At 42.9% G+C, this 12,257-nt stretch overlaps 1 protein-coding gene across 2 annotated transcripts in view; it reads right to left on the reverse strand.

The window, feature by feature from the left end:
- LOC147693338 (transient receptor potential cation channel subfamily M member 2-like) overlaps positions 1-12,257 on the reverse strand; it is a 623,295-nt gene that overhangs the window by 354,712 nt on the left and 256,326 nt on the right. For both annotated transcript variants that reach the window (XM_086933675.1, XM_086933674.1), the window contains exon 17: positions 4,066-4,211. In XM_086933675.1, the coding sequence (XP_086789801.1) occupies positions 4,066-4,211 (146 nt within the window). The remainder of the gene's footprint in view (positions 1-4,065; positions 4,212-12,257) is intronic.

The raw sequence follows: 12,257 nt of genomic DNA on the forward strand, positions 1-12,257 counted from the left end.
CATTAGTTCAATTACCCATGATAACGTGGTTTATTCTTCAGACAAAGATATTAGAATAATCTTCAGATCATTTTTCCAAGGCATTTATAATGAGGATAAGTGCATTAACCAGGATTCTATTGGTGAGTGGCTGAATGAGATATCTTTGCCATCATTGACCTCTGAACAATCAGCTCTCTAGTTCAAGCGATTACACAGGACGAGGTCAAAAAAGCTATCTTGAGCAGTGAGTCTGGGAAGGTGGCGGGCCCAGATGGCCTTCCAGCTGAGATATATAGGGTTCTGGAGCAGGCGATTGTACCATTTTTAACCTCCTTATTTAATCAGATTCTTCAGGAAGGGATGTCACCACCAATTTCTTGGGATAATGCATCAATAACTTTAATTCTAAAATCTGGTAAACCAGCATCCTCCTGTGGGTCATATCGACCAATTTCTATTCTAAATGCGGACTATAAAATCTTTGCCAAATTTTGGCCAAAAGGTTGGGCATGGTTGCAGGTGGCATCCTACATCAAGACCAGGGGGGTTTTGTTAAAGGTCAACAACTCTTTGAGTTGACTTATGATCTTATAGGCGCAATTGATATTGCATCTTCTGCTGGTTTACCCCTGGCTGTTCTTACACTCGACGCCACCAAGGCCTTCGACAGGGTGAACCGGTCATACCTGTCGGGGGTCTTGGGTAAGTTCAACATTGTAGCTGGATTTCGCCGAGCAGTAAGACTGCTTTATCAGAACCCTTCAGCCTGTCTTCTGGTTAATGGATCACTGGCTGACCCATTTAACGTCACTAGGGTAACACGTCAGGGCTGCCCTCTCTCCCCTCTCCTGTTTGACCTATATATTGAACCCTTCGCTCAATGGCAGAGGGACGATATTAACATCAAGCCTTTTAGGTACAGGGGATGGGAAAAGAGAGTGGCCCTGTACGCGGACATCATCTTGATATTTTCCTCTGAATTAAGTACAGCACTCCCTTCTGTTATTAAATTGGCCCAGAACCTTGGAGGAATCTTGGGATATGAGGTTAACGCCTGAAAAATGGAGATTATGACCTGGATCCAAAATGAGTTAGTCATGGGGGTCCAGCCCAGCTTAAGAATGCGATACCTGGGTATAGAAATCGTCCAAGACGTTAACAAAATTGTTGAGACTAACTTCTCTGCTATAGCGAAAGAATGCCGTAAACTCATGAGTTCTTGGTCGTCATTGCCATTGTCTATCCTGGGAAGGGTTAACCTTACACAGATGACCATCTTACCGAAAATCACTTTTTTGTTTAATACTATTCCTCTTTATTTTGAACCGTTATTTTTAGCCAAATTACAGAGTGACATTAATTCATTTATCTGGGCTCAGCGTATTCCTAGAATCGCCTGGAAAAAACTGCGGCGCCGAAGAGAAAAGGGAGGGCTAGCAGCCCCAGATCTTCAATTGTATGCATGGGCATTTCAACTCACCCACTCCGGCATGCTGTTGAAAACACCCACCAACATCGGGATTGGCTGCATGTTTAGTGCCATGCTTAGTGGGGCAAGTTTAGCACAGATGGGGTTTCTGTTCAAATTTGGAGATCCCAAATAAAAAAAAGTAAAAAAAACTGAAGGTTCTGCAGGGCTTGGCTAGAACATGGACCAAGGTTAGCAGCTCCATAAAATTAGGATACTTCTCAAGTAAGGCTCCTTTGTGGGATCTACCTGGGGGTCCAAGTTGGCTCAAGGATACCCTTGCATTGCCCTTGAGAGAGGTTGGGTTGGAAGTTTCGGGTGATCTGTTTGTTGATTGAGTATTGATACTATGATAATCTTTGAATGTCAGAATAGTACCACATCTTTCGAGATTTAAATATTTACAGATAGCAAGCTGGGCTCATGCACAAGCCCCCATTAAGTCTAGATTCCCGCTAGGGGGTGGTAACCACCTGGAGTCTCAACTTCTCAATAAAATTCCAGCTAAAAAGGAGATATCACTCTGGTACCACTCAATTTTAGAGGAGATTGACTGTGAATTTTAACTGGCCGAGGAACTTTGAAGGGAGCGCCTTTCCAGACCTCGATGTGGGAAGTCTTTGGCTCAATTCTTTTAAGCTATTATGGGACACAGTTAAACCAGCATGGCTCCGAAGAAACCATCTCTTCTCCCAGCATAGGGCTTACTATTCGCCACAAAGGCTCTCAAAATTCTCAGAAGACCAACCGATTGCCTGTGCGAGGTGTGGGGCAATAGCTGCCTCGGACTTACACATGTTTTACGAATGTCCTTTTCTATCTCAATTTTGAGACTCAATAAGTACTTCACTTTCAACCTCTTTGGGTCGCCAGATTACAATAAATCCTGCATTGGTAATTTTTGGACCTATGGAGGGGGTTATGTGGCCTTCTAAACATCTTCTTTTTTATTCTATTCTTCTGGCCAGGAGAGAAATTTGTAAAAAATGGAAGAACTCAATACCGCCATCTCTTTCTTATTGACAGACATCAATGGTGCAGATCTCAAAACTCGACCTATTGAGGTCAGGGAACCTAAACAAAATATCTTTTTGGCACCCTTTGAAGTGGAACCAACTTTGAACCATATGGGTTCCCCCCCTCCCCCCCTTTTTGTCCAATGATTATGCTGCCTTTGTTTTCTCTTTTCTCTGCTGGCATACCCAGACCTGCTAGATCTTGACCAGGTTGCAGGCATACCTGTGCAGCAAAACATTTCCCCCATGGTCTCCGACTGTGGGTCCTAGAGACTGTGACGTCACTAATCAGGAGGGCCGGTCATAATACAAGCCTTCCTATCCAGATATCTGAGGCAGTGTGTCGCTCTCTTTCAACTTTAACGGCATGACCAGGGTAGATAATGAGGACCAAAATATATATATATTTGTGAGTGCTAAAAAAACTAAGATCATTATTTAATTATTGGTGCAGGTTTGCAATTGCCTACCCTGTACATTTTACCTGAAGGCAAGGCAATATCAACTAATGAAGACGTGTCACTTAACCCCCCATGAAATCTGACAATATGAAGATTCCCCCAAACTTTTCAACCACAGGCAGACACCTCACCCCCTGCCCCCATCTATGTTTTGTTCCTTCTCTGCAATGTCATTGAACACAGGCTTGGAATGCAAGAAGTGAATGTGTGGTTCTGAGGCCTGTGTTTGCTTTAACCCTTCTCAGTTAGATGGTGCAGAAATATGGTAATGTAGGACCATCAGAGGCCAGCTGCAGGCAGGGTATTAGAACAACTGTTAGGGCCTGATTCTGATGCGGGTTGGAAAGCTTCCCGACTGAATTGGTTTGGAAATGGTTTCCGACCCACTCGGATCGGGATACGGAGTATGATGCATCCGGATGCTTCCAGATACAATTTGGTTGGACTCCCATTGACTTCAATGGGAGCATATGTTCCTAACCGCATCATAATTTTGCCATGGGTTGGGAAGACATGTTCCCGATCCAATTTGGAAGGAGCAAATGCCATTAGGAGGCCTTCCTAACCGCATCAGAATCAGGCCCTAGCTGGGAATGCTTTCCTAACCCCATCAGAATAAGGCCCTAGGTGGGAATGCTTTCCTAACCACATCAGAATCAGGCCCTTAAAGAACTCAATTCTGTGAATAGACAGACAAAGAAGGCTTGAAAAGGGTAAGCAGACAACTGGAAGATGAGGGTGCCCCCTACCTCGCCCTTCACCTATCTTCCCCACGACCTCACACTAGGCATATCTAGAAGCACCCTGCTGAACTGTACTATGTATTGGTTCCCTTACTCTCACCCTACCTGTTTACCTAATGTAGCATGTCCTGATACTCACTTTAGCTTGCTTCTCCTTCTACCATTTCTCTAGACCTGAACATCATCTGTCCCCAACTCTCTCTCATCTCCCTGCATATCTCTTATTTTTAATGGCAACTCTCTATGACCCCTTCCCTTGCCCAATCTCATTTGTTTTGTATACCTTTCTTTTCTGTATAGCACTTTATGACTTTGCCTCTTGGTTCACTCTTTACACACACGTAAAGGAACTAAAAAATTAAAGAGGCACCAGTGGACTGGATGCCCTCACCCACCTGCACTCCTCCATTTGACATGAAACTCATGGCTTTAGCGTTTGTAGCCAGCTCCATGCAGGTGGTGTCTCCCCAGCCCAAGGACCTTCGAGTTAACAGCTGCTCAGCACGCACTTTATTCTTTCCGTAGCACTCTGAGAAAACACCTGAAATAAGCATAATGAACATTACAAACTGGAAAGGTGGCCAAGCCAGTCCAAATAGCACTGATACCAATGCTAACATTTGGAAATATCATGCACAAGAACTCAAAGATTATAATACTATGATAAAAAGGAAACAACAACAACAATCTAGAACAGAAACATAGACATCCAAAACACCAAAAGGATGTTATGTTACATTATGTTATGATATCTGTAAAGTGCTTGGTTACTCCAAACCAAAGTGTGTCCCCATGCTAGGAGGTCAAACTGTCAAGTTACTTTAAACAGCCAGGTTTTGAGGTTGTTTTTCGAAAGGGCATTTTTGAGCTGTCCTGCCACAGGTCAAGTAGAAGGGAGTTCCACAGGGTGGAGGCCAAGAGGCTGAAAGAGTGGCCACCCATGTGAGCTCTTTCCACCCTTGGCATAGCTGCTAGCCTGGGTTTAAAAGGTCTGTTAGGTCTGTAGGGCTTAATCAGTGTATGAAGTTAGTGGGGGACTCTTTTTAGAATGTTATGGCAGAAACAAAGGACTTTGAAGAATACTCTTTTATTAATCAGGAGCCAGTGCAGTTTCGTGAGCACGGATCCCAGAGAGGAGTGTCTAGGGTTCTTCAGGAGCAGCTGGGGTGCTGCTTTTTGTACTCTTTAGAGCATCTTCAGTCTGACTTGGGTGGATACTAGGTAGTGTATGTTACAGTAATCTAGTCTGGAGACCACTGGTGCTTGGATTACAGTCTTCCTGCCACTTCTGGAAAGGCAACCAATGATCTTGTGTAGCATTTTCAGATTGCCAAAACATTCTCCTGCAAAGTTGGATATCTTGTTGTCAAAAGAGAGACTGCTGTAAAACCAGAGTCCTGGTTCTTTATTTTTGGTTTTGTAGTTGGTACTAGACCCAAAGCATTTGGCCACCGGACCGGATGAATGGCTGTTTCCCCATGATTAGTGCATCCGTTTTCTTTGCATTTAGTCTGAGGCAGCTCTGGCCCAGGCTTGCCAAGCAGGTTTGAGAACCAGCTGTGGAGGTCCCATTGTCCTGTGTCAGCGTGATGATAAGTTGAGTGTCATCAGTGTATGCCACTATGTTCATGCCATGACGCGCAACCACGTCATTGAGGCGATGAATATACAAGTTAAAAAGTGTCTGGCTCATCGTAGATCCTTGTGGGACCACCTGTTGAAGTGTGACAACCTTCAAGGAGAATATTTGTTGGAACACCAGATCAGTGTAATTCTCAAGAAAACAGGTCAGCCACTTTAAGGCAAGTCTTGCGACACTATATGACCATAACCGTGTAACTAAAAGGCCGTGGGACACATTGTCAAAGGCCCCATTCAATGCAAGATGAATGGGACTGTGTGCAACAAATGCTTTACACTGTCCTCTGATACTGCCTTACTGCTCAACTAAGCTACCACTTTAGAGAGTAAGGTTACATCTAACTTTAGCCTCTGCCAAACCTCTGGGGACTGTGGACTCTGTGCACACTGTTCCTTACTTTGGTCCAGTATATACAGAGCCACTTTCTTACAGCCATGGTTTGTTGTGCTTGTTAAAATGGCATATTTTTAGTGAATGTGAGCAAAGGTGCACGTATGGGTAATGCTGCAATTACTTATCATTAATTGCTTCACTCTGAATCCTTCCCTCCCTCTCGCCCTGTTTCCAGGACCCCCTCAAAAATATCTTTAAGGTCAGGGAGAAGAGGGGAAAGAAAGCAAACCGCACTGTAGAAACTCCCTCTTGACCTATATTTCTTTTTAATGATTCATTTGAATAAAAAAATGGGCCGTATTAAATTACATCATGCAAATACATCAATATTCTTTGCAACTTTATTTATTCTTTTTGTAACACTTTTCTATTAAATATCAAATTCATTATCAATAAACAATATCTGATTGATCAACATACAAAAATATAATCATCATATAAAGCTATAACTTTTCACATTTTTTGACGTCATGTAGACCCCAGGTAAAAAATTCACACAAACAAAAACACACTCTCTACTACATTCATAATGGTTCCATCAGCATTCATACTACATTCAAAACTCTGGCAAGTCGGAGATAAATGATCTCCTTTGACCAAAGAGACAACTGCAATGAGCAGGATCTAGATGTCAGTGGTCACTCAATCCAGCATAATCAATGCTGCCAATTTACCTTCATCCTCAATGATTCGCAGTCATTCTGACCCGAGCAACAGTATGGATTCCGTACAATACTGGGGGCAAAAAAATTCTGGGGTGCTTGCATTCAGAAAGGGCCTCTTGAGTGCGGGCATCAATATTGCATGTTTCCATTTCGGAGGAAGTTAGCCTATGTTGAAGGACTGGTTAAGAAAATCACACAGCCTCTGTAAAATGGCCTCCAGTCTGCTCTAGCATTGTCGGAAGGGCTGGATCAAGTGGGGAGCCTGATTTTACTTTAAGGGTCAACATGCGCAGTTGTGATATGGTCATGGCGTTAATCCTGAACAAGACACTGGTTTAGCTAGGTGGCTCAGTCCAGATGACAGGGCAGCTGGAAAACTATCCGTCTTCTATGGGGAAGGTCTCATATATCTTAGCAATTTTGTTAGAGAAAAAGTGGGCAATTTCATTACATTTCTCAACTGAAGGCACCGTAGCTGGGGAGGCATGTTCCAAGGAGGACAAAGAAGTCACAATCTGAAACAATTCACAAGATGAGTTTTGTGCTTGCTCAATCTTATGAGCATAAAACTGGCTAGGTACAAGTCTGATCTGCTTGTAATAGAACGTCCGTGCTTTATCATAGTTGGTCTTTATTTTTTATTTTTAGAGTTTTATATAGCACGAACTAGACCGAGACAACGGGTATCAGAGCGCTTAACATGAGCACCAGTTTCGTTACTGAGGAACACATTCATTTTTTTTGGCACTGGGAGAAAAAGTGATTGGCCCAGAATCACACCATGTGCCATAAGGCCACATCCTGTCTTTGCTATGACATTGTATTCTTCAGTTCTTTTTCACGGGTATCGGCGGGCTGTGCTCACCTGCAGAGAATTTGAAAATAAGGTGTTCAAAGAGTGACCCTGCTTATGTGACACATGGAAAGGCTTTAATACTCTTCTGGTAGAAGATTACCAAAGGACATGTGGTGTCCTAAAAATATAGATTAAGGTCACACAAAAAAAAGTTAGATTCTTGTTGTGGAAAGTGAGTCAAGCCAGTTAAGAATTGTGAGGCGGAGCCAGGTGGGCGATAAATCAAGAAACCTGCTATATAGTGCAGTTGCTGGACAGTGTCAAGGCAAACGCAGCATCTTCCCTGCCTGGAATTGTAACTTCAGAGAAGGAACAGGAAAGGGGGAGATTATCTAACCAGCCTCAAAAACCCATAATCTTGTGAGACTGCATTAAGAATGTCAGCCAAGTGCGTTGTTAGCCAAGTTTCAGACAGACAGAGCACAGACAGTCTTGCTCACAGACAGTCTTGCTCACAGTTGATATTATCTCTTATTATGTGTTGTCATCCGTTTTACCGCCTTCCGAGTGTTTGCTTGTGCAGTGTTCTGTCATCCCAGTGAGTATGCGTACTGGGAGAGAATAACTAAAAAAGTCAAGGAACTATTTGGGGAAACTGGGACAGAATTACCACCGGTTAAAAAATAACAAAAGCCATACCGAAGAAACAGCCCTGAGTAAGTCGTGGTAACCTGCCATGGGTGACGAAACACAAGGCTAAATAAAGAACTAAATAAGAACATATGAGAATAAATCTAACAAATACAAAGAAAGACAAGAATTGTTGATATCTGTTATTTATGTAATACATGTTGACATTAGCGTGTGCTGGGGATATCAATTTTCTGGAGAAACTGGGTGATTTCGGTCATCTAATTGGAGAGCACTGCACATAATTGAGTTCACGACAACTTTCAAGTGTACTTCTGTAGAGCACCACAGAACCTTCTGCAAACCTCACATGAGCTAGTGTATAAAGCAAATGCTATCAATAAAGCCACCAATAGAAGCAGACTTATTTTTTATGGAATCAAGCACTTTATCAAGCACATTCCAAACTCACCTATTCCTCACACCCCAGAAAAATGCATTCCATCACCCGATTCGCCAGTAAAAAAATACATAAACACATCCCCAACAACAAGCCTGCTTTGTCTATTATGCCCTAACTCCCCAAAGAAATCTGAAATGGTTATCCTTCAAAGCCCTATCTCTTATAGATCTTGCCAACATACTCACCAATCTAAAAAGCCACTTCTTATGAAGATGATGTTTTACTCTTGTACTTCACCAAAGCTATCTCCGATGTAGCTATCTCACCCCTACTCACCAATGTCAATGCCTCCCTTCATCAAGGAACCTTCACAGAGACTCTTGAGACAGGGCAGATAATGCCACTCATAACTAAACCTACAGTAGACCCTTTTGACCTTGCCAACTATAGGCCCTTCATTAACCTATCATTCACCAGCAAGGTCACTGAAAAGCGGTCTATAATCAACATCATGTCAATGCTAAACATCTCCTGCCAGTCTGGCTTTAGGGAGGTGGTCAGAGCTTTTATGAATAGAGATGGAGTACCCATGTTGATGAACTAGGACTACATCTAAATACATTTTCTTTCTTCATCACTGGATTTTCTCTGATATTCTGAGAAAATAGAATAGAGTAACAGGCTCCCTAAAATTAAAAGCTTGACTAGGGCCACAGATTTGAACCCTTAGACACAAAGTTAAGAAGGGGAATCTTACCCACAAAAGTATCCACCTTGGAGTCACAGTCCAACAATAGTGCTTTGCAAACATAAGGACTGATCACCAAGTGGCTGACTTACATTAGTCAGTAGAGCTACAGTAGCTGCTTCTCCAGAGGTGGAATGGGTCCTAAGCTAGACATGACATCAACAATTTAGAGAGTAATGCATTTTACAAAGGTAGAGGGGATAGGGTTCAGCCAAACCAATACAAAGGTTTTTCCCCAGGATTTGTATTTTAAACCCACTTTTTCTGTATGCGGATGCTTAATTATCAAACAAATATAACTTTGGTGTAAAAAAAAATAACAAACAATTTTGCTCCAACCACAATATTTAGAGTCTCATAGATATTTAATAAAAATACACATAAAATACTTATAACGTTTGTTGATATAATATATCATCCATTGGACCAGATACATCATCAAAAACATTTGGTCCAACAATTACATAAAACAACAACTGCACAAAATCAAAGTACTACAAAAGGTTTTTGTGTTGACGCAGCATTTTGGTGACCTCTTGATCTGTATCCCTCCTTCTTCAGGACTAATAACTGAATTAAAACCATTGATGTCTTTAGTCTTGTCTACATAATATCAAAATGCCCTCTTTCACATAAGGGTATGCAAGAGCATCTCTGCTGGGGTAGACAGATTTGGAGAAAAAGTAGACGATAAAATAGTTCAGAAACCATTTGTGGCAGAAAAGAAGCATGTGTTTTTATTGATTGTTTGTTATGATCTTACATTGTGTATGTTTGATCAGCACACAGAGGTTGAAGCTCACTCACCCATCTGAAATACAACTGCCGCTAATAAGACAACTAGGCATTAATGATGTTACAAGTCAGTCTAAGCTTGAGTTCAGGTGGAGACCCCCTCAATTTGGAGAGTGCTGCATTTAACTCCTAGGATTGAAACTGGGCTAAACACATTCTTGAGAATCTCCAGAAAATCCTACCTCACTGGAGTAGAGAAAACACAAGCCTAAGAAGGACACATACCGTAAGAAGGAGCGATGGCAGTGAAAAAAAGTAATTCAAATATAAGGCAATGCTGGTGTAAACGTTTTTTGAATGTGTACATTTTGCGTGACAAATTATTTGTATGAGTTCCTAATTTTTAAGTTCGTGTTCTCACAACAGGTGAATGGATGATATTGCACTTTGAACAGTAAGGAAAATGAGTTCAGAAATGTTTTAAAATCAAATTTTGTCTTCTTATATGTTTAAGTGAGACATCATTTTATTACAATTGGTGCTGTGTTCTTCTCTTCTTGTTTATACTGCTCCTACTCGTTCACCTCCCAATCAAAGATCTGCTACAACCCTTCTCTCCTGAGAGTTTCTGCGGACCTGAGCAGGTATGATGTAAATTATTTACTGTTGGAAAGAGTGTTTTGTGACTTAATCTTTTTTACTGTCCCCTTTGTATCATTTTGAACAACTTCCCTTTTACGTTCCGATGTGGCCTGCTAAAGACCTGATCTGTAAAAGTGTTTGCTTGGAAAAGGTTTCAAAAAGTATAATTGAATTTTTGGACTACCGAAGATAGATTGCTGAGGGAGCAAGGGGAGAGATATCTTATATTAACCATGTGATGCTAATACTTTTCCCATTAGAATGCTGAGCACTTTTTTGGCTATTTGGGGTAGTATGAACTTATGTCCATAGCTTTCTTTTCACAGAAGAGATCAACGCCAAATCTATGTCCTTTTTTCCTGTCTGTGGCTGTGTGCCACCCTTAGCTCCTTCAGTGCCCCTGCAGTGAGGCATCCCAAGGACACTGTGTGAGCCTTCTATCTGCTTCTAGTAATTTTCTCTCTTTTATATATCTTTCCTGGGTTTCTTCCGCCACTCTACCTATGATTTCACGATTGGAGTGAGCTCCCCCTGCTCTCCCTTTGCTTCCTTCCTTACGAGAAACCCATTTGTTCTAGTACCCCACGATGTGTAGCAGGAACATATCCATTCCCACCCCTGTCAGATGTACCCAGTCCTCCAGAGGATAACCCTGGTATCTCAAGTTGATGAAACCGTGTCTCGCGAACCCCCAATCGTTGGCCCAACATATTGCCATGGTGATATTCAACTTAAATCTGGACTTCTCCACCGCCCCCAGCTATACCGCCCCTCTCCATGCTCTGCGCACTATTATCTCTGAAAAAATCACCTCGGCTGGGCGCACTAGTCTTGCCATACCTGTGAGGCCTGCCTGCATTTTTTCTAGGAGGCCCATCCTTCCTATTTCTGCCAGGCCATTCCTCCTAGTTGGACCACCACTGCATCCGGTCTGCCACCTTGCCCCAGAACTTCCCGCACCACGAGGAGCAGTTGGTCACTTTTCATCCCGGATTGCCCCTCCCAGATTACTTCAGTGTCCAGGAGCAAGATTATGCCAAATTTGCGTCTGGCCACCCCCCACTGTTGTGGTCACGTTATGTATAAGTGACCCATGATCCAGAACTTCTTGTGCCGCTCAGCTGGACCTAGATGCCTCAGTATATCGTGGGGCGTATGTTTCATCATTCTAGCCCCTTGATTTTTATCACCGCCAAAACCTAGCTCTGCTGCAGTGGTGGGTGCCCCAACTCGGAAGGAATTCCTTAGTTGGGAGCCCTACTTTAACTAGTGCCTTCCTCATCACCGCTATGAGTCTAACCAGCTCAAGTAAGCCCATCCCCATGAGTTAGTAGTGGTCCCAGCTTGTGTTCCCCGGGTTGCAAGTACTTCCAAACCAAGCACACTGGACAGCATGACTTGTCCCAGATGCAGTTGATCCTGGTCCGCTTCCCTCTACCTGCTTGGTCCGTTTATGACCAGTGCAGGAGGATGTTCATGTGTCCTTTCCCCAGTTCTACATCGGCCCGGTGTACCCAAAAAATTCCAGTGTGGACGCTGCCTTAAAGAGTGTAGGCTACTGCTCCGTGGTACATATCTCGCCCAGTGCCCTTATTGTTTGTTTCAGCACTGCAAAATGAATGGACCACCTACTATGTCTCTTTTTTTGTTGCAATCTACCCCAGCCTTTCAATGCCATTCTACTCTGGAAAGACCTAGTTGGATCTTCCCCTGCTGCCATTTTTGTGTAGTAGGTGTAACATCGAGGTGTACTTTGGCCCAAGATTTTGTTTCCCCCATCGTGAATGCCTATTCTATGAAGTCCAGGCCTCCTGTTGCCCTGCCAGACAGCCCCCTGTGATCCCCTTTATGTCAGCATACGTCGCCCAGCACTTACGGTATATGTTCCCCATTTTAGGGGCCAGTGCGTTGTCCAGCATCATCTTTACCTCGG

The sequence above is a fragment of the Lissotriton vulgaris genome, chromosome 8 (assembly GCF_964263255.1).
Source record: "Lissotriton vulgaris chromosome 8, aLisVul1.2, whole genome shotgun sequence".
Classification (NCBI taxonomy): domain Eukaryota; kingdom Metazoa; phylum Chordata; class Amphibia; order Caudata; family Salamandridae; genus Lissotriton; species Lissotriton vulgaris.